Source organism: Argiope bruennichi, chromosome 2 (genome assembly GCF_947563725.1).
Source record: "Argiope bruennichi chromosome 2, qqArgBrue1.1, whole genome shotgun sequence".
Taxonomy (NCBI): domain Eukaryota; kingdom Metazoa; phylum Arthropoda; class Arachnida; order Araneae; family Araneidae; genus Argiope; species Argiope bruennichi.
In genome coordinates, this window is record NC_079152.1 from 18,585,451 (window position 1) to 18,610,243 (window position 24,793).

The 24,793-nt window shown below is 30.1% G+C and overlaps 1 protein-coding gene across 1 annotated transcript in view; it reads right to left on the bottom strand.

The window, feature by feature from the left end:
* LOC129958038 (hemicentin-1-like) overlaps positions 1–24,793 on the bottom strand; it is an 89,298-nt gene that overhangs the window by 43,754 nt on the left and 20,751 nt on the right. The window contains exons 4-6 of the mRNA XM_056070194.1: positions 21,011–21,192; positions 18,879–18,992; positions 12,311–12,496 (exon numbers count right to left, since the gene is read on the bottom strand). Of these exons, the coding sequence (XP_055926169.1) occupies positions 12,311–12,496; positions 18,879–18,992; positions 21,011–21,192 (482 nt within the window). The remainder of the gene's footprint in view (positions 1–12,310; positions 12,497–18,878; positions 18,993–21,010; positions 21,193–24,793) is intronic.

The following is a 24,793-nucleotide window of genomic DNA, read 5'->3' on the forward strand; positions in this document are numbered from 1 at the left end:
GTTGGCACGATAAATTCAGTAAGAATTTAATAATGCTAATATTTTGTAACTATTGTACGCCAATGTCATACAACGCGTTCTCTGGTAAAACACCTTTATTAGAGAGACTACTCCCGTTGGTTAAATTATGTTAAACCAATTAGTTATAAGTAAATAATTTTAATAAAAAAAATTTTAAATACTTTGAGAATTATAATTGTACTAGTAAATTTCGAAATAACCAATATAGTTCATAACTAAAATGTTCACAATTGTTTTTCATAAGAAAATTTTATTTCTTTTTTTTATTGAATATATTAAAAAACAGTAAAGTTATCGAGTGAATTAAGTGCTTTAAAATATTATGCACTCTATCACTGAGGATATGAGAAATGAATGTATATAACTTAAGAAAACAATTTAAGTTTAAAATTTCTTACAATTTATTTATTTCAAATTAGGCAAATTAAATTCGAATTATAGACAATACATAAATGTTTTATAAAAATGTAATTCAACAAACCAGAGGAAAATTTGAATTAAAAATTCGGTCTTTCTATAAATGTTTGATACTGCAAATGGTTCACTTCAAATTATCGAAACTAAATTCGAATTATAGACAAAACATAAATGTTTTATAAAAAAAGACATTTAACAAACCAGTGGAAAATTTGAATTAAAAATTCGCTCTTCTTATAAATGTTTGATACTGCAAATGGTTCACTTCAAATTATCGAAACTAAATTCGAATTATAGACAATACATAAATGTTTTATAAAAAAAGTCATTTAACAAACCAGTGGAAAATTTGAATTAAAAATTCGCTCTTCCTATAAATGTTTGATACTGCAAATGGTTCACTTCAAATTATAGAAACTAAATTCGAATTATAGACAATACATAAATGTTTTATAAAAAAAGTCATTTAACAAACCAGTGGAAAACTTGAATTAAAAATTCCCTCTTCCTATAAATGTTTGATACTGCATATGGTTCACTTCAAATTGTCGAAACTAAATTCGAATTATAGACAATACATAAATGTTTTATAAAAATGTAATTCAACAAACCAGAGGAAAATTTGAATTAAAAATTCCCTCTTCCTATAAATGTTTACTGCATATGGTTCACTTCAAATTGTCGAAACTAAATTCGAATTATATACGACAATACATAAATGTTTTATAAAAACGTAATTCAACAAACCAGAGGAAAATTTGAATCAAAAATTCGCTCTTCCTATAAATGTTTGATACTGCATATGGTTCACTTCAAATTGTCGAAACTAAATTGGAATTATAGACGACAATACATAAATGTTTTATAAAAACGTAATTCAACAAACCAGAGGAAAATTTGAATTAAAAATTCGCTCTTCCTATAAATGTTTGATACTGCAAATGGTTCACTTCAAATTGTCGAAACTAAATTGGAATTATAGACGACAATACATAAATGTTTTATAAAAACGTAATTCAACAAACCAGAGGAAAATTTGAATTAAAAATTCGCTCTTCCTATAAATGTTTGATACTGCAAATGGTTCACTTCAAATGATCGAAACTAAATTCGAATTATAGACAATACATAAATGTTTTATAAAAACGTAATTCAAGAAATTAGAGAAAAATTTGAATTATTGAAAAGTTCGAACATAAATCGCTAACTTAGCCAAATTCCACTGTTCTTAAAGATGTTTGATATTTATTTGAATAACGGACGATATTTTAACATCATGCTAATTAAAATTTTAACGAACCTGAGAAAATATTATAATTTCAAACGAATTCAAACTAAAAACATCCAAGTTAAATAATAAGAGAAACAAAAAAAAAATCCCTTTTTTTTACAGTTTCATGGAAAACAAGAGATAATCTTTAGAAATAACAATTAGTTACGATGATTCAGAGGATTTCTTCCATCTGGAACATTTGCCGATGCAGTTAAGTGATCCTGTCTGAACCGAGATTAAACAGATGTTTCGGATTTCTTTTCCTTGTAACTATAACCTCGTAGACCTAAATGAATGATGGATCGATTTTTATTTCCTGTGAGCTCTTTTATTGATCCAAGGGAAGGATTATTCTTGGAACATTTCCCTTCTATCTTATATATCGCTTGGATTTCCCAATAATAGAAGTAAAATCCCAGAATTCATGAAAGGAATTTCCATTTCAATAGCCTATCATCGTGATTCAGCTTTAGTTTTAAAAGAGCTTTAAATTCTCTTTCAGTTAGTCACATCAACATTGCTCACATAACGTCATAGCTCGCATAGATGCATTTATTAGGATGATAATGTATTTAGGTTTGCACTCTATTTGTAAAGTAAGAGATGAAAAACTTAATGTAAGTGCTCTACAGAAGAGGATATATCCTACAACGGATATAGAGGATACGTTATTACTATTTGAGAAGCAAGTGTTCAATAAAAAAAGGCGTTTTTCATAGTCAAAATTTCAAGTAATTAAAAATTAATCACAATTTTAGAGACTTTATTTTCACACAAACGAAAACTCCCAAGGGGGGAGGGCACCTCGAAATCAGGATGAGATGCTTCCGGATGGTGGTTGGATCTCACCACCCTGGAGGGTACACAAATAGGTGGGGGATCTGACTCCTCCCATCGATGACGGGACGTACTTTCTTCGGGGAGGGTTGTACCGTGGCCGGTGATGGCCCTTAGGATTCAACCACAGTTCCTGCCAGTGTTGCTGTTGCGGCGGTCCGGTCATTCAGTTTTATGGTTTAAATCCGTGGGCCTTCGTGGCGGGTCGGAGAGTCAGATGGCTGACTTTCACGCAAACGAAGCATATGGAAAGTATTGTAATTGTCAAAAAATTCGAATTCGAGATTTTGCAGTATCTCCACATTTGAAGCCCGTCTGAGTTCGATAAACGCATTTTTGGCATTATGTCTCTGCCTCTCTGTGACATACATAACTCAAAAACGTTTTCAGCTAGACGGGCTGAATTTGGCGTACGGTCAAAATTTAACAGAAATTTGTAAATTTCAAATTTTGAGCACAATCATTTCAAAGAAAGTCTGTTTCTCCAGCAGTCCGAATATAAATTAACAAGATAAGTACAAAACGAAGGGAGCTAGGTAGATAAAATCTGGTACACAGAATTAACATCTATAGTGTAGACATCTGTGAAATTTTGAGACAAATTCATCAAGGGACTGATCGTCTACCTGTCTGCGCTTTCAGAAATAAGAAAGCGAAGACCCAATAGCTTAAATATATCAAATTTGGTATGGGATTTGTGACTATTAGTGTAGTTTTGCTTGTTTCAATCGGTTGGGAAAGACGAGTCTAAAGCACAATTTCGATTATCAGATGCTATTAACCACATGCCAGAGATTAATCGCAAAAAAACTCGCCAAGAATTGCACGATAGCTTTAATGATAATGTTAAATTGTGGTAAAGGGTAATATTTCCGCATTAATATATACCAATACCCTGCAAGGCGCTCTCTGGCATAAATACCTTTATTAGAGGGTATATTAGGAAAACCTACTGGTTTTACAAAGCTGTAGATCATTTAATTTATGTACACTTTTCAAAAGTCACTAAGCCTAACAATTTTTTGAATCAATTACCAAAAAAAAGGGAAAATTGAATGTATTTTGTCTTCAAAACTATATGTAAAAACGTACTGTAAATAAATTAATATAAAAAAAACAAATGCTTATGCTAAATACTGTTTACTGAGCACTTAATTTCGATAACCCAATCCCAAAAAAAATCGCTTTTTTCGGAAGAGGGAAAAATGACGCTACGAAATTCCCTTATAGATTTACTGGTTCGCTATAATAGGCAAAATATATATTATAGAGAATAAATATACTATTTTACGTATAGAATATTTTACATAGCAAAAGTTAATAATGGTTGTTTTCCAGAAGCTAATTTTTACTTTCTGTTATACGAAGTATAAAGAAAGTGTGGTAATCATTAAAAAATCCGAACTTCCCCGATTTCGAAAAAGAAATTCTTGGTATTACGTCTGTATCTCTCAATGCGTCCGTCTGTCTGTCTGTGACAGAGATAACTCAAAAATACTTTGAGCTAAAACAGATTAAATTTTGGATAAGATCTTTACATCAAATTTATTGATTTCTAACAAATTTTGTGTAAATCCGTTCAGAGGAAGTCTGTCCGCCCGCCTGTACACTTGCAACAGGACATTAGATGCACCCACTTAGTCTCATGTCCGAGTATCAATTAACACAATAACTACAAAATATAAAGAGTTAGATAGATAAAATTTGGTACACAGGTTTAGCATCTATAATGTAAATCGGTATCAAATTTGGAGGACAATCCTTCAAGGATTTGAACATCTATCGTTCTGTATTTTGGCATGCATGTAAATGCGACAATTCAAAAACATAACGATTTTGATGACTGAAAATTGTTTCACAGTTTTAGCACAAAAAAAAAATGTCGATTTTTTTAAAATCAAATTTTGAATAAAATCCATTAAATGATTGGCTGCCATACTTTCTCATGCTTGATAACGCAAAAACCTAGGATTTAAATAAATGAAATCAACTATGTGATCTTGTTGTGGTGAAGCTTATAAGCCAGATAACAGCTACGGGACACAAGTAACTACTTTTGTCTTGTGGTCTGGTTACTCGGCTGCGAACCACAAGGTCCCAGGTTCTATTCCACCCAATTCAATATCCACACATTGCGATTACAATGGTAGTTCTATATCGAACTTTTGTTTCAAATTGTTGAAATAAAAGGTGTCCTATATATATATATATATTTGGTTCTTGAGTTCGCATTCAGCAAGAAAACATAAAAAAAATTGCCAAATGTTTGCACTCAAGTTCACTAAAATGATAGATGCACGCCAAAGATCGACCTTTCGCAAATATTGTTCACCATTGATATACATTTAATATACGAATCCGAATTTTCTTTACTATACTATAAAGTTCACAACTTTCATGAGTGAAAATAAAAATCTGAGCACTCATAAAATTCACTGTCTTGTCCAAGATCCACATTCTTATAGAGCAGGAAGGAGATAGCATCTTTACTTAGAAATAGTTTTGAAAAGATAGCTTGGCTGGTTTATTACAATTACTAACTTATTTATTAAAACCAGAGAGAGTGGTCTTTCCAAAACTTTCCCGCATACGCACTAATAAAAGTGTTACCTCAGAAAACGCTTTCCATGTAATTGGCGTACAATAGCTACGAAATAAAATCTTTCACGTGAACTTATCATTTTTATTAGATCTATGGTGTCATCTGCAGCGAGGTTTTTGACGATAATGTGGCGGATTGGAATGCGCGAGGATAGAACCTGGGACCTTGTGGTTCACAGCCCAATAACATGACCACGATACAAAAGCAATTGCTCGTGCAGCGAGCGTAGTTGTTAACTGGCTTATAAGCTTTCGCCACAGACACTCTCCCTCCAGTGAGTCAGAGGTTAGATGAATGATATGGCTGTTGAGTGGTGATGTATTAAGCTGTTGATTCTAATGCGCCTGTACCCATTTGAGTAGCGCCAAGCGTTATGGCGAATGTGTGTGGGTGAGTGGTTGCTGATGCTGTTGCTGCGTCAAGTGAGTCTGAGGACTTTGGTTTGCTGTGGGTAGATGGCGCCACAACAGCTGTACGTAGATTGAAGGTTCATCGTCCGAGGTCACCAATGTGGCGAATTGGTATGAGCGAGGACTGAACCACTGGGACTTTGTGGTTCGCAGCCCAGTAACATGACACGATACAAAAGCAATTGCTCAGGTACCGTAGCTGTTAACTGGCTTATAAGCTATACACCACAAATCCCTGACAAGCGATTAATGGTATCCGAAAATGGAATTTGTTTTAAATCTTTTTACTAATCGGGATTTAAACAAAGCTTTGTCACTTGTAGTCACACGAAGAAATACCAAATTTGATATATTTAAATCATTGCGTTTTTGAATTATCGCCGTTACATGTGCCTGAAAGTACAGACTGAGAGATCCCTTGTTGGTTTTGGTTCAAAATTAGATAGGTGTCTGTACAATAGATGCTAAATCTGTGCATAGAATTTTATCGATTCATTTCTCTCCGCTGCCGGCGTCCTGGCATAGGGGCAGTGCTTCTTCCCCGTGATCTGGGCGTCCCGGGTTCGAATCCCGGTTCGGGCATGGCTGTTCTGTCTGTGAGGTGAGTGAATGTGCTACCCTGTAACAAAGGGGTTGTGCAAGCGAGTGTAAGAGTTTCATCTTCATATGAGCTGGAAGTCAGACTTCTACCCTCGGGTGATCAGGGGTCCTTACCCTCAGAAGCTACTGCACCCCCTTTTCGTGGTAACGCGGACACATCATCATCAGTTCTCTCCGTTTTGTAGTTATCGAGTTCACTTATATTCGAACAGCCGGACAGACAGACTTTCTTGGGACAGATTTAGCTTAAATTTTCATAGAAATCTACAAATTTAGTGCCGAAACCGTAGACCAAATTTCATCCTTCCAGCTCAATAAGAGTTTTTGAGTTATCTTTGTCACAGAGAGACTCATAGCCATTTTCCAAAAATATATTTTTTGAACTCAGAGATTCGTCAAAATTTCGAGTTCGAATTTTTTGATGATTACAATACTTACTTTATATATGAGAAAGTAATTATTGATATAAACATATACTTAAAATTATTTTGTTTATTAAAACTGCGCAAGGCGTTCTTTAATTACTATGCATTCATTATCGGAAATGTTAAAAAATTTCATTTTTACCAGATACATTTCGGCACATTTTTTTTCTAATTGATGTTTGAGGATAAATCAAAATTTTCTGTGAATCCATCAGTTGCAGATGAATCAAACATCTACTGTAATTACAAAAATATTTTTTGAAACAATCTTGGAAAATGTCCGTCGTGTTTTCCAAAAAAAGATAATAATAACCTTTCCTCACCAATGACATTTTCGGAACAGAAACGCGTCGACTACCTAAAACAAAGAAAATAAAGAAAGCACAAAAGATGCAATTTTACGTTCCATTGCACTTTCGTTACAAATGGCGAGTTTCTAAAGTGAAATTCTCGAAGGAAATGGTGATAGGTCACGCGTTGCCGATCTCTCATCAAAGGGAATTCCACCAAAATGCTAAAAAAAGAAACATTTGCATGTTCAAAGCGACCTCCACAGGTCTGTCCTTGAAAGGAATGATCGTTTCAGAAGCACGACACTCTCGCCGAAAACGCGATCTGTCGCTTTAACATTTGTGAGCGAGTTCGTTTTGAGTAAAGGTACTGAATTCTGAAGAACGTGTTTGTGGTAGGAGAAGTTGGGAGCAATAGTTAAAAGATGTTACCACAGTTCCATGAAATATTGAATTGTTATAAGTCAATGGTCCCCTCTTTACAATGGCCTCTTAGTGTATCATATTCTGAATTAGTTTTAGTTAGTTTTTTAGGTTTAGTTTTTTAATGAATGAAATTGTAGTAATATTATTTAAATATAATACAGTGTGTAAAAAAAGATTCCATATTGAATTATTTTTTCCTTATTGAATATATTTATTATATTCATATATAATGTACATATATTCATATGAATATATGTACATTATATAGGTACATATATCATATATCCATATGAATATATGATATACACAGTGTGTAAAAAAAAGATTCCATATTGAATATATTCATATATAATGTATATATATTCATATAAATATATATTCATATTTATATGAATATGTATTCATATTTATATGAATATGTATTCATATTCATATGAATATATATTCATATTCCATATTGAATGTATATTCCATATTCCATATTGAATATATATATTCCATATTCCATATTGAATATATATATTCCATATTCCATATTGAATATATATATTCCATATTCCATATTGAATATATATATTCCATATTCCATATTGAATATATATATTACATATTCCACAAATTTAAGAATAAATTTTCAGTAACTACAGAAATATACTTCATTTGAGTCTTTAAAATAAATTAGGTTAAATAATTACGTTAGGGTAATTGTAACAAACTGGTGACTATTTATAATTACCAATAAATAATTACGTTAGGGTAATTGTAACAAACTGGTGATTATTTATAATTACCAATAAGTTCAGTGGTAATTATGAATGTCACTTCTTCACGTTTACCGTAACATCTTATAACGTTAAACGAGCAATTCTTGCATATATATAAATTTATTTCGTATATCTCGGAAAAGGCTCTAATCATTTGGAACAAATTTTATATTTATATAAAAGTTTTGTTTTTTAGGTGTCTCTCCTGGGAAAACGAAATTTTACACACACACAAAAAAAAAGGAAAAAAAATTATTACTAACTATCAGAATAAGTATATTCAACTTCCGCTTCGAAGTATGGGGAATGCAGTATAGTGGTTAGGACAACACGAATGATGCGTGTGTTGCGGGTCTTCGATTCGAATCATGCTTTTTGCTTTAATTTTTTACTTATGTATTTATATTTACTATTTTTGCTTTTTAAGCTTATCTATATAGGTGTCTTTCATGAAAAAACGCATTCTACACACACAAAAAAATAACATTTTTTATAACTATTAGAGCCTTTTTCTATCTGCTCTCATATTGACAATGTCATATAGCACCGTCACCTTGGTTAAACTAAATGCAAGTCCAAAAATATAAGTAATAATAGATAAACAGTAAACTGAATATAATATAGCAGATTGTTTCGAATAACATGTTAAATTAAGCGCATTCATGATTTTTTTTATTTAAATGATGAGTTTATATATAGGTAAAATATATGTACATATTTAGTTAAAAAAAACTGCAAGGCGAAGCTCAGTCTACCAGATATTTAATAATAAATTAATGTTTTTACAAACGTGACAGATGTTTTAATTGAAAAATTTAAGAAATATTCTAAAATGTTAACAAAAAAAATGCTTCCTTATGAAAAAAGCAAGTTAATCCTGGTGTCTTTTATAATTGACCCGAAATGAATTTTTGGTAATGTGTTGTACGTAAGCAACACCAAGGCTTAATAATACCCATTATTTAGTTTGTAACTTATAATCTTAAAATGGAAATTCTTAAAACTATTCATGATACTAACGAAATGATGGATAATCTACGAGAAAAGGATAAAAATCTACGAGAAAAGGATGGATAATCTACGAGAAAATTACTGTATAATTTTCTTGTGAAAAACTGACGCATTATAAATAATAAATAACTTTATTACTTTCTCGTATACGTAATATAGGGAAAGTATAGTAATCGTCAAAAAATTCGAAATCGAGATTTTGACGAACCTCCACGTTTTAGACCTCCCTAAGTTCCAAAAACACATTTTTGGGAAATGTCCGTCTGTCTGTGACAAAGATAACTCAAAAACTTTTTAAGCTAGATGGATCAAATTTGGTAAGCAGGCTCAAAAACAAATTTTTAGATTTCTACCAAGTTTTGAGTAAAATCTTCTCAGACGAAGTACATCAATCTGCCTGTTCGAATATAAGTTAGCGCGATAACTACAAAACGAAGAGAGCTAGATAGATGAAATTCGGTACACAGATTTTATAACATTAGTAAAGACGCTTACCAAATTTTGAGTGAAATCCAACAAGGTGTTAACCCTCTGTCGGTCTATATTTTCAAAAACATGCAAATGTGATGTCTCAAACTCCACGATTTAAATGTATCAAATTTGGTGCGTGATTTTGTGATTACAAGTGTAGATTTCTGTCAATTTTTTTTTCAGTTGGTGAGGAAAAACACGTCTAAAACCCAAATTCGATTTTTGGATACTATTAACTGAATGCAAAGGAATAATCGCCAAAAAAAGCACGCCAAGGATAATACGATAGATTTAGTAAAATTGCTCAGTTCACTCCAAAGGTTTATATTTCGTACCTATTGTATACCAATGCCATGCAAGGCATTCTCTGGGATAACACCTTTATTAGAGATTATGCGAGAGAATTTTAGGGAGACCACATTCGCTGGTTATAAATTTGTTTGAGCGTTGTTGTTTTTTTTCGGTGTCAAATGCATCGTCCTATTTTATATGGATTCCTATCGAAAAAATTATTTCTCTTAAAGACTGTTTACGAATAAGAATTCGGGAATTCGGGAGAGAATTCTTATTCGTTAACAGTCATTACGAATAAAATTCGGGAGAGAATTCTTATTCGTTGACAGTTATTACGAATAAGAATTCGGAAGAGAATTCTTATTCGTTAACAATCATTACGAATAAGAATTCGGGAGAGAATTCTTATTCGTTAACTGTCATTACGAATAAGAATTCGGGAGAGAATTCTTATTCGTTAACAATCATTACGAATAAAATTCGGGAAAGAATTCTTATTCGTTAGCAGTCATTACAAATAAAATTCGGGAAAGAATTATTTTCATTAAGAGAATTCCAATTTAATTCTGTATTTCAAAGAGATTCGAGAAACTCATTGAGATTAGGTAATCAAGATTAGTATAGACTTATCGTAATTATATTTTAAAAGGCGAGGATAAAAACGGCTTATTACTCGGAATTTAAAGGACTTGCCATTCGTTTTTTGCTAAGGAATGACATTCTTGTTTAGGAACTGATTTTCTGATGTGATTCCTTGAATTGCGATTACCATAAACAAGGAAAATAAATGAAGCAGATATTTTTCTACACCTAAATAACCTTTTGCTATGCACATTGTTGTAATTCAGGGATAAAAAGAGCTGCGAATATTAGGATGATGATAAAAAACAGAAAAAATTGCATATTGAATGGTTTCTGTGCCTTTAGTTACTTTACAGAGAAAACTGGACAAGATACGAATGGAAATTACAGATATTTGATAAAATAAATTTGCCTGCTGTTAAAGAGTTGAGTACTTAATTTGCTAATCTCTACTAATAATAAAGGTGAATGTATATGACAATATATGTTAACACTCTATACGTTATACCGTTTGACCTACAGATACCAAACTTGGCACATAAATACTTTGGAGGGTGAGAACGTGCACATCGAAACGATTTTTTTCTTTAGCTTTTAATTTTAATGAATTGAAAGTTAAACGAAATATTAGCGTTTTTCCTCTATAACATCAGTAAACTTTTTATATCAACTTAAAATTTAAAAAAAAACTTTTCAATGGTATTAATTTAAATGTATGAAAAATTGTCCATAAATTTGATAATTTTTTAAAAAATACTTTTTTGTTTAATTTCCAAACATTAGGTTACATGCCCTGAGTTTCAAAACAGTTTTACTATGTCATCAAATATTTTATCTCTTGATTTTCTTCCATCGTTGAAAGCTGAAGAAGAAGGACATTTGTGTTCTGTTTAACATTTGTGTAGTTTATAACACGAATAAAAAGGTAAAATTACAAGAACCTGAAAGTTATAAAATAGATGAATCGGACTTTTGAGGTTTTAGTAGCTTCATGGGTATCATAATATATCATAAGCAATTGTATAAATTAAAAAGGTTCATGTACACAGTGAATAGAACATGCGTAAGACAATCAAAATAATGTCTGCCAGTTAATGAAATCATGAACATAATGGCATTAATGTTTTATAATTCGATGGCATTATGAATATTAAGTTATATCTAAAAAATTTTAATTGATTTAAATATAGCCAATATCTTCGGCGTATAAGCTAGTTATCAAAGGCAATTAGAGCTGTCTGTAGACCGAGAGAAATTTTAGAAATTAATCAAAAACAGACCTTATCGCAACTTTTTACGCCTTTTCGAACGGAAAATGTCAGTATTTTTCCTAAAATTTCTTTAGCTATTTCGCAATTTTTCAGTAGTATTGTTTGGTTAAAAAAAAATAACTGTTTAGATCCATTTTAATTCATATAATTTTGTTACCTTTTGCAGTAAATGCAAATTTTTGCATATAAAATTCAATAACTTCTTATAATATATTATTTATCAACAAATTTAAGATAAATATAACTCTTCTAAACTAAATTACTTACAATAAAATAACATTTTTTCTTACGTTTTTTCCTTCTTAAACAACAGTTTCTCAAGACCTATCCACCATAAAATAAATTAACCTCGCTTGTAACATTCCCAACTTTTAAAATTCAACAAACAAACCAATTCTATAGGAATAACTTGGAAAAATATTTTCCTAACATGGCTGACTGGAAGAAGAAGCCTTGCCGAAAATCAGTCTTGCGGATTATCATAAAAGAAAACCGCCTGCTCTCCGTCCTTCGCCACGTGTCCTCGGGCATGGATGAGCGAAGAAATTACCATTAATCTGATTTACAAGAAACCGATATTGGCTTTCTTGCTGTTTTCTTTTTGAGTTAGACTTACCTCTGACGGCCAGCTGCGCCAATGTCTCGTCCGACCCGTCAATGTTGTCTGCTATGCAAGTGATTTGTCGGTTGTCATCGTAGCCGACGTCTTGGATGAAGAGAACAGAACCTGGCATTCCTTGGGGGTTGTCCACAGTGTCGTATCTGCTATCATTCAAGCGAAATTCTTCGATAGGAAAACCATCTGGGAAAGAACAAAATGGTTCTAAATTATAATTTTGCCATTAAAGGTTTATCAAGTGTTTCTTTACTAATAATAACTCACGAGAGTGGTTTCCTTAAAACTTTCTCGCATACTCTCTAATAAACTTGTCATGACAGAGACACTGGCGTGCAATAGTTACGAAATAGTAATTTTTGGCGTGAATTTAGCATTTTAACTGAATATATCACGTCATCCTTGGCGAGTTATTTGGCTGTTAATTCCTGACATGCGGTTAATAGTATCTGAAATCAAAATTAGGTTTTAGACACGTTTCACTCAACAGATTGAAGCAAAAATTTGATACAAAACTGCACTTGTAGTCATAAAGCCCATATAAAACTTGATATATTCAAGTCATTACGCTTGATATGCTTTAGAAGGAGGAACCTTGCATTTTGGAGCGATTTTTTGAAACTTTAATTTGAATATTAATTAATTGGAAAGTAAGCGCAATTTTGGTATTACCTAAAGATAACTCCTAAAAATATTTTAGTTAAAAAAAAAACAATTTTTTATAAAATCTTAAAATTAAAAAAGAAAACTTTTTAATAATATCAGCTTTTTTTTTTTTTTTTTTTGCTATTTTATTGTTTCTGAATTTTTATTTTACATATTCTCTTACATATCGCTTGGATTTTGTTTAATGGACTCAACAGGTAATCACTGCCTTTTATTACGAACGTGATTTAAAAAAGTAAAAATAATAAGAACAGAAAAATATTTTATTTACAATTTTTTTTTATTTCTACTTGATTTTAAAAAACTTTTAATAATTAACTATTTTATTGTATCTGAATTTTCATTTTATATATTCATTTACTTATTCCTTGGATTTTGTTCGATGTCCTCGATAGCTCCTTTTAATCACTAACCTAAATTATGAACGTGGGTTCAATAATTAAAAATAATAAGAATAGAAGACTATTATTTACATTTCTTTATTTTTCTCAGCATTTTTAAATATCTTTAACAATGAATTGTTTTATTATTTCTGAATTTTATATTTTTATTTAGATATTTCTTGGGTTTTGTTCGATATTCTCTACAACTTTTAATCACGTGCCTAAATTACGAACATGGTTTCAAAAAGTAAATATAATAAGAATAAAAGCATGTATTATTTACATTTCTTTATTTCTCTTTGCTTTTAAAAAAATTAATAATTAAATATTTTATTGTTTCTGAATTTTCATTTACATATTTTTTGAGTTTTATTCCATATTCTTAACAGCTCCTTTTAATCACTGGCCTACGTTACGAACACGATTTCAAGAAGTAAATATAATAAGAACAGAAGAATATATTATTTACATTTCTTTATTTGCCTTTGCTTTTTTTTAAAAAAAATTAATAGTTAACTATTTTATTATTTTTGAAATTTTATTTACATATTGCTTGGGCCTTTTTCGATATAATCTACAGTTTCTTTCAATTTTTACCTTAAATTACGAACGTGGATTCAAGAAGTATAAATAATAAGAACATAAAAATATATTATATACGTTTATTTATTTCTCTTTCTTTTTTTTTTAATTTATAATAATTAACTATTTTATTGTTTCTGGATTTTCATTTACACATTTCTTCCTTTTATTCACCGCTCTTGATTACAAAAATGGATTCAAGAAGTAAAAATAGTAAGAATAGAAGAATATATTATTTAGATTTCTTTAATTCTCTCTACGTTTAAAAAAAATTTAATAAAGCCTATTTTATTGATTCTGAATTTTTATTTTATATACTCATTTACTTATTCCTTAGATTCCTTTGTTCGATATTTTCTACAACTTCTTTTAATCACTGCCCCAAATTATGAACGTGGGTTCAAGAAATAAAAATTATAAAAATAGAATATATTATTTAGATTTCTTTAATTATGTCTACTTTTTAAAAATGTTTAATTAATAGCTATTTTAATGTATATGAATTTTCATTTTGTATATTCCTTTACTTATTCTTTGAATTTCTTTGTTTGATATTCTCCGCAAATTCTTTTAATCACTGCCCCAGAATACGAGTGTGGGCTCAAGAACATACCAGACCAAGATTAAGAAAATTTGACCACGGTGTTTTATTATTTTATTCAATGGCAGCACATGCGCGAGTATTTACAGTAATAACTTCTAGATTCCAGATTCTCGTTCTGTTGAATATTAAGAGGATTAATTCAAGGCCTATACATAACTCAATTACATTTTAACCTTAATAAAATGAAGGTAACGAATCCTGTAAATAAAGCATACTAACATCATTCTGGTACCTCTTTAATAAACTAAAAAGGAATAATAAAGGAAAGATTTTTTTCTGAAATCTTGTTTACGCTTTTCGCCGTTATCGTCTGAAACATGTAAAACGCTGAGTTTGACCTTTATATTTTATCATTGAATTACAACTTAATGAACGAAGTCAAACAAAAACTCTTGAAACACAAACGCTTTAAATACTCTGGAATATCGGTACATGACAAACGTGACGAGGTTCTTTATCTACATTTCATTTTATCTGAGCTAATGACGTGGTCGACCCTATACAACGCTGTTTTAAATGCCTGCGAAAACAAGTAATTCAGAGAGAGAGAGGTAAAAAGTTTTCTAAACCAAGGATTCCACAAAGCTTGTAATCTACCCCGTAAATCAAGTAGTTGAATTCACTTGTAAGTCAAAAAAACTGCTTGCGTCAGGTTTAAAAGATAAATTACAATGACAGGCTTTTCCGTTCAAAAGACTTGGTTCAAGTTAGAATTTTTAAATAAAAAGATAATGGTATTTTTCCAGAAGGTTGTCTTCTGAATGCTAAAGAAAAATTTATAATTCAGTAAAAGATATGAAGAAATTTAAAAGATTGCCTACAAATAAGAAAAATCCAGTATAAAAGAAGGAATGGCGATAACTATTCTCAATGTTTAAATGTTTGAGTGTAAAGAATATATTCAGTAATTTACAAAATTCGTAGAAAATTCTGTATAAAAAAATCAAGTTAGAATTTTAATTTATTTCTTATTAGCAGTGTTTCCATTTTTAGCAACTAGCTGGTTCCCTGCTTATATAGGTTGTATTAAATTTCAATTAAATTCACGCCTGCTTCGATTATTTCTTCAACAAACTATTTTTAAATATCAAATTTTCATATACATTGAATTCGGATTATTTTAATAGCCTTGCATATATTCTATTCTTTGTGTACATGAACCTTCCAAATGGAGATCATTCACATAACATCATAGCGATATTAAAAGTTTCATTGACCGATTCATCTGTCTTCTTTTAAGATACTGTTACGTCACTGTTTTACCCATCTTGTAAACTACATATATATTAAACTGAATCCTTCAACTTTAAAGTTTGTGATTAGAGATATTTTTGAAATAAATGTAAATAGCAACTAGATGCAATTAATAAAACAAATCAGCTTGTAAAGAACATCCCAATTTTTATCAACCCATTAACTGCAAATTTAAAAAATAATAATTTTTGGCTGGATAAGTTATACATATGCACAAAAAATTGTGTAACAGTACACTTATATCCAAGTTACAGTTTATTTTGAAAATATTTATTTTTGAAAAAGGGTATCTTTATAAAATAATCAATAAAATAATAAAAAAAGACTAAATAAGTGACAGTTTGTTACTATAACCACTAAATTACATATTTACTTACGGTATTTCATTGCAATTTAAAAACCTAACCAAAAATATAACGATTTAAATAAGACAATTCTGTTTCGTTCAAATTTGTTTGCATGCTGTAAAGAAACGAAGCGCAAAATACACAATTTCTACTACACAGAATATTGATTGATACATATAGATGAAATTAAATTCTCCCGTACACTGAATATATTTTTGGCGCCGGATGGTGTACGCAAAATTCCAAAATCCACAAATGAACATCGTGGCAGCTAATGGGTTAAACTTATCTAACGTTACTTTCAGGAAGTATAGTAAACATGAAAAAAGCTCAATAATAAATAGTGAATAGCGTCACTTAAGAATAATTATTTTGAAGTCAATTCTATGTGACATTGCTGTCAAGCAACAAATATAATCGCATATGTCAGCCAGCATAAAAGATTTTACTTTAGAATTTACAGTGTAAAGTGACTAGACATCCTGAATTAGCCGAGATTATTAAAATTTGCCCCGGGCCGGGATAGCCTGGTTGGTAGAGCGTTGGATTCGCTTCCATTGATTGCGAGTTTGAACCCCGCTGGCCGAAGATTTCCCGCGTGTTTGGTGGCTGGCGCGTGTATAAATCTGTCGTGGTCACAAAGTCACATGTCGAGAATAATACTACTGGGGGTACTGAGACAAGGGTGATCGTTCTCTGATTCAGGTCTAAATGACGATCTGTAAATGAAATGAGTGAATGAAGTCCGCCCCGTAAAAAGGGTTGTGACGTGTGTGTAGCTAAGTCGTATTCTTGGCCCTAGATGGCGCTACTATAAAAACAAGAGTCGCTCACCCTCCGGCTTAAAATCGCTGTCTTCGTAATAGCGGGCTTATCCTTTGCAAGTGCCGTAAGAAACAACAAGAGATTTGCCCCGCTTTTTCTAATAATTATATAATTTATTAAGAAATTTATTTACTTGTTAACCTGAAAAAAAAGCAACTGGAGTCGTCGTCCCGAAACTTTCTCGTATATTTTCTAATAAAGGCGTTATCCCAGAGAATACCTTGCATGGCACTGGCGTACAATAGTTACGAAATATTAACCTTTGGTGGGATTTTAATTTAGTTATATTATTGTCCCGTTTTAAAGCAACATTAGGGCTATTTTGGGATGGAACTTGTAATTTTAAACCACGGTCAGATGACGAGGGAAGCACCTAACCTATGTAAATCTATGTAAGAATTTTGTCAATCTATCTACGTCTTGTAGTTATCGTGTTAATTTATATTCGAATAGTCATACAGACGTAATGAACGCACAAACGTATTTTACTCAAAATTTTATAGAAATCTATAAATTTGGAGCGAAGGTCTTTATACCAAATTTCATTCGTCTAGCTGAAAGCTTTTTTTTTAAATTATCTTTGTAACAAACAGACAGACATTTCCGACACAGGGAAGTCAGAAACGTGGAGATTCGTCAAAATCACGTTCGAATTTTTTGGCGATTAGATTATTTTCTGTATACCACGTATACGAGGAAGCATAAAGCTTCAGAAAAGTTCTTCTTTCCGACTTATACTACTCATAAAATGTGATTATTTTTGAAAATAATGGCTGTTCAATTCTATATTTGCTTAAAACTTTTTATAATATTCCATCGTATCAGTTAATTTCATTGCTTGCTCTCCTTAGTAACGTTACTAAAATTATCAGCAGTTCCAGAATAATCGGGATTGTACAGTGTTTTAATTTTCATCCATATCCAGATTCTACTGGATTGAAATCTAGCAGTGGTAGATTCCGATATTTTACGGCTCCGGGTAATTTATTTACACGTTTACGCTGATGGGTTGCATACCTCCATTTTTATCATACGATCGGCTGTACCAGTTTTTCTGGCTCTTCAGCGTATATTAAAAAGTATATTTCTCCGAAAGTTGTTTATATTTATCTACATGAGCCAAACTGTAAGCCAAAAACGTGACAATCGATACTTTAATTAAAATAGGAACACATTTTCAACTGAAGCTACTTTTTCTAGATGAGACCAAGAATCAAAAATACGACTAATCCAGGACGGGTACTTTATATATATACTGTAGCAAGAAAAGATGGGAAGGAAGATTCTCTGTTGCTTCATTTTTATTTGAAATTCTTAAACTCAATTAACTATTTAATACTCAATAATCCGTTAAATCTAATTAATATTTTAATACGATCTATTAACTTGTAAATAGAACTCGGGACAAATCCTTGCTATTTTTCACCAGATGCAATTAATCATGATTCGAGTAATCCAATCTTATTCGGAACATTTTATCTCTTTAATTTAGAATCTGTCTAATTTAAATTTAGTCAATAAAAGGAATGTCTAGAATTTAATTCAATAATTTATTAAAATATTAACTCCAATTTTTTCTAATTCGTGAAATAACAATTTGCAAAAACTCGAGATTTTTATATGTAAAAAGCGGTTCATTTCGCGTGTATACAAGAAACAAATTTATCTAGTTTTCCGATCACATGTACGTTGTAGTGAATGAAACATCGCTTTTAGACAAGGATCGGAAGTGGCTATGTTTATCATCACAGGGTCACATGATCACATGCAAAAAAAATCTCTCTCTCAACTTTCCCAACAATCGGTCTTTCATATCCAATCGATCTCTGGATTTGTTATTCATAAGTATGAGAACAGCGGAATTCTGTGAAGTGAAGCACACACACTTTACCCAGAATTCAACTGACCTATAAACCAAGAGACTCTGGGCGCTGGGAAACCTTGGACTTTGCATTCCAGGCTCATATTTCTGTTCAAGATGGGGCGGATCTGGCGAGAAAACTTCTCTACACGAGCTGGATCTGGAAAATGAGAAAAATATAATCAACAGATCAGTTTTTATAGGCAGCCATCCATTCAATGAATGGAATTATTCTTATCAATCAACGCGTTAAGTGAGGCTACTCGCAGTTGATGATATCGATTTGATTGTAAACATTTTATTTGTGTTTTCATTCATAAGGAACGCCATAGCGAAATTTTTGAAAGCCAATCGATTGCTTTTATTTACTTATAACTGACTAATGATTCGATTCATATAATGCTACTTTCGTTGATGTACTCAAAAATTAAAGCATTCTAATTTTTTTAATATGTGTAAGAATAAATTAAATAATAATGGAATAAATTCTGAGAACAAAATTATTCAGTGAAGCCTTAATTTACTTAATTAATTAACTAATGATTCGATTCATATAATGCTACTTTCGTTGATGTACTCAAAAATTAAAGCATTCTAATTTTTTTAATATGTGTAAGAATAAATTAAATAATAATGGAATAAATTCTGAGAACAAAATTATTCAGTGAAGCCTTAATTTACTTAATTAATTAACTAATGATTCGATTCATATAATGCTACTTTCGTTGATGTACTCAAAAATTAAAGCATTCTAATTTTTTTAATATGTGTAAGAATGAATTAAATAATAATGGAATAAATTCTGAGAACAAAATTATTCAGTGAAGCCTTAATTTACTTAATTAATTAACTAATGATTCGGTTCATATAATGCTACTTTCGTTGATGTGCTCAAAAATTAAAGCATTCTAATTTTTTTTTAATATGTGTAAGAATAAATTAAATACTAATGGTATAAATTATGAGAACAAAATTAAGCAGTTAAGTCCTAATTTACTTATAATTAACTAATGATTCTATTCATATTAATGCTATTTTTTTATGTATTCAAAAATAAAAATATTATGATTCTTTTAAATATGTATAAGAATAAATTAAATACTAATGGAATAAATTGTGAGAACAAAATTACACAGTTAGAAATAATTCTTTTAATTTGTATTGAGATCTGACAAATTTTAGATTTGAAATGTTGGTTATGGTTTTCAAGCTTATGTGTCAAATAATTTTTTTATTTATAATAATTAAGCCTGAAAATTATTACAAATGAAGAATTGGTGCAATGGTTCTGAAATGTATTTATTGTGCTATTACTTCTTGAGCTTCAATGGGCTGCTGTCAAGTTTATCTTTTTTAGTATTTTGTTTCTTGTAAAGAATAATCAATTTTATACTTATAGAGATAATTACGTTGATATTTGCAATTATTCGTCAGAATATTCGTTAAATATTTGTCAACAATTATTCGTTATTTTCTTCTCAGAAATGTTAGAGAACCTGTTTAAATATTAAATCGATGGAATACTTTATTTGCAGTAATGATTTTGAAATTACAACGGTTTTTCGTTTTAATTTTAGGCTCCCGCGTCATTAAAATCCCGCGTCCATTTTAATCATCTTCAAATGTTCTTTGGAGATTTTGTCTACATTTCAAAGAAATTTTAAATTTCAAAATATTAGGATCAAAATAACTTTTCCGTTCATTTTCCTCTTTTTAAAAGTCATATAGTAGGTTTCGTTTTTCAGATGATTTTTTTTTTTTTTTCTTATTTTAGTTCAGAAAAAAATAGTTTTCGATTTTTTTCTTAACTGTTTTTATTAAATATTCTAATTCCTGCCAGTGAAATTGCCTCAATGGTAAAATATCCCTGCAATTGTTTGATTCCTTCAATTCTTCAAAAAAAAAAAAAAAAATTAAATCAAATATATCAAAAGTGAATGTTTCTTTAATCTTTCATGAAAATAAATATTTGATGACTACATTTTATGTACAACAGAACAATAAAATCCGGAACGAAGAATAAAGAGCGTGTTCGACTAAGGAGCACGCGCGCATTTATCATTTTGTTTGCAATCCTATCTCGCAATCAGTTACAGAAGTAGAACAGCGTCGTCTACATCTTGTCCGCGGTTGTTGCGAACGGAGCCCTCGTCACACAGCTAAAGAAAAAGAACTCACATGTGACCTTGATGCGGCTTCCCAGGTGATCCGCGAAAGGATAGGACAGCCCCGCCATCTCGATCACGCAGGTGTACTCTCCGGCATCGGCCTCCGTGGCTTTCGAAATTATTAGGGTGCGCCCCTGCATACGAATTCGGGTGTTTTCCTTCTCTTCAAGAAGTCTGCTTCCATCTTTGTACCTACAATAGCAATAGCATATAATTATTTGTGGAAATACACGGCTTGTGCATTTTAAATATTGTATATTGATTAATTAGGCAAAATCTTAATTATTTTATTCGAGAACTTTTCAAAACAATACACTGAGTAGTGGTATATATTTTCAACTAAATTTGTTAAGAATTGAATTGAGGACAGACACATCACTAAAAAATATTGCCTTAATTGTCAAACAAATAAATATGTAAAAAAAATTATGAATTATGATACATTAGGATAATATTAATACTTTGTCAATATAACTGGTCCGTTTCTTTTATACTTCATGGCACTCATTTAGTTATAACGGTATTTATAAATATTAATCGTCTGCTTAAATATATATATGTGTATTAAAGTCTACAACGAGCAGTTATAAACTGTTATAAATTAAAACATATGAAGTTTCATCAAAAATTGGGCTCATTTAAATCATTTACTGATTGGGTTAAAAATACGAATTTTTAAAAAAATTTAATTTTTGTAATGTTTGAGAATTTTCTTTATAAAAATATTTGATTTTTTTGAAGTCCATTTTTTTATTATAGTTGAACTGATTTTTATATTTGCATTTGCATGCGTTTTAATGTGTCTTTGAAAAACTATTTTCTCAAATTTTAATCTTTGGTAGAATGTTTTACGAAAAATCTCGTAAATTAAAATCTAATTTTCTTCAAATATTGAATTAATCATAATCCCTCTGTGTCATCTTCTAAAATATCGCCAATTCTTTCTCTAATTTGAATTCATCAATATTTGAAAATATTTCGAATTGTACAATGAGCAGGTTTTTTTGACATGTCTGTATGCTATATAATATCTTCTTTGTACTTCCTCATATAAAAAGTAAACAAAAAAAAATTCTACTATCAGCCTTTGGAGCTCAAACTTTTAGAGAAAGGAAAAACAATTTTGGAAATATCTCTGTTTGTCCATGAATCTGTAACTCAAAAAAATACAACAAGTTAGATAAATAAATTTTAGTATGCCATTTTAACATTTTAAATTCATCTTCAAATTTTCGAAAAAAAAAATTCGTTTGCAAAAAAAGTCTTCCTCTCTGTTTGATCCGCTCATGTCAACAAAAAATTCGAATAATTAGATTGAAGAAATTCAACAAATATTTCAAAATTTTATCAAAACAATTTTTGCATTTGCATCTAAGCTTGGATTAAATTTGTCAAAAGGATGGCAGTGTGTCCATATGTATGCTTTATGAAATAATAAACTCAAAATGGCAGCTTCATAAGTAAAAGAATTTGGCACGTGGTATTGTCATCAAAATTCTAAATTTGCATGAGAATTTTCATTTATTCGGTCGAAAAAAGCCGTTTAAAATGCATGTTTGGTATTCTCTTTTATTCTATGAATATAAATGAAGGGCATTGTGTCAACATATGAGAAAACCCAGAAGAGAACGTTCTCAATTATAAAGCATGCAATGCTCGTACTAATAAAAAAAAATGAATTCTTGAATTTAAAATTATCAACTTTAGACCTGTTTTCCTACCAAATAATTCTGTTGTTGTTATTGTCGTTGTCTATCTTCTGATGGAAAATAAAATATCGTGAACATTTCCCGCTTCGAGTAATGAACAATCCCGCTGATTTTCTTTTATTTCCAAATATAAATTAGCAAATTTTTAATAGTATCTATAATTTCGCGGCTTGTTCTAAGAATTTATTAAAATTTACAGTGCATTCAAAGTTAACAATCATTGTATTTGCAAATGTCATATTCTATCGTACATAAATCATCTTTGAATGATTCCCCATAAAATTTTGCTTCAAGAAGGTAGCACAAGAAGTCAATAAAAAAAAATTAGAATTCCATCACCGCTATAAAATTTATAAAAAGAATTCTATAATGAATAATTTATTTAATGTGAATTGGAACAAAGTAAAAAAAGAAAAAATAACTGAGGGAAATTATTTGATTTTAAATTAGCAAAAACAGCAGTCATTAAAAGGAAGAATACCAAATTTTAGAATTTACCTTCTTCTATTGTACTCTTTTCTTATTCACCATTTTGAAATCTAAATGCAAGTTATCTGCAAATCAAGTTATCTGAATTAAAAATAAATTACTGATTTGATACGAATTCTAACAAAGTAAGAAAAGAAGAAAAAAAAATTATTTGGTTTTGAATTACTGTCAAAAGAAAGAATATCCAATTTAGAATTTAACTTTTTCTATTGTAATTTTTCTTATTCACCGCTTTGAAATCTAAATACTTTGTTCTGTAAGTTAACTTATCTGAATTAAAAATAAATTATTTATTTCATGCGAATTGTAACTAAGTAAAAAAAAAGAAGAGAATACAGAAGAGAATTTTTTTTGTTTTGAATTAGCAAGAACAACAAACAGTCATTATCAGAAATAATACCAATTTACAATTTATCCGCTACCATTGTATTCTTTCTGATTTAAGATATTTGAAATCTAAGCGATTTTATCTGTAAGTCAAGTTGTTTGAATTCAAATACAATCCAATTTAGACTGCTTAACATATCCAGTTTGAACATCTGCTCTTCGATATATTTTTTCTCTTTTTCCTTCTATTTTTAGTTCTATAGCTTTTCCGTAACTCTTAGCATTAAGTAAATATTATAACTGGATGAACGAGAAAGTTCACGTAAAAAGTGATAAAAACCAGATAAGTACAAGAACAACACGATTGTATAAAATAATACTTGCGATAAAGAGAAGACACAACATTCGATTATTTTATTATCATATTGTTCAAATGATTCTAAAAAGAATTATCAACATAATAAATTAAACTTTTGAAATGTATCGATATGGGCAACTTTTGTTGTGTCTAACTAAGGTTCTGTCGGGGGGGGGGATGTGCATAAGTTTCAAAATGTACAATGAGGCAGGCCATTTATGTTCAGGTGATAAAAGCATGAATTGCTCATTCTATTTCAAATCGAATCTTTTACATATAGATAAATTTCTTCCCGTAACAGTAAAAGCGATTAACTCGCAGTTTCATTTTTTTTTTTTTTTTTTTTTTTTTTTTGCTTTCTGCTTTATTTTATAATAAAATTTTATCTTTTTCATTACAAATTCAATTATATTTTTGGTTTTTATTAGTTTCTTAAATTTATCAAATCCAGTTAATATAGTTTTTCATCTCAATCATTCATGTACTCTTTCATTATTAGAGTAAATTTTATTTAAATTTTTCAATATAATGATATATTTAATTACTTTTTCTTAAATTATCTATTATTCTTGAAAAGACAGTTAATAAACGTACACACCAATGCACTTGAAGGCTTAAAAAAATACAAAATACATAGCATAACATAGACTTAAAAATATTTTAGGGGAAATCTTACTTTGAACGACAATAATATTTTTCTTTGCAATAAAAAAGCTGAAAATCGAACCACCTTTTTATTATATTCAAAACATTTGCATAAAAGGCAAGTAATATAAAACACAGCATACGATACTCCATAACGGAAGCTGGCGATGCAAGTTTGAATTGTATGTATTCTTGCATTTCTGTGATGTAATTGTGATGTTCAGAAATTAAACCCATTAGATCATTATATAAATCAAAGATTATA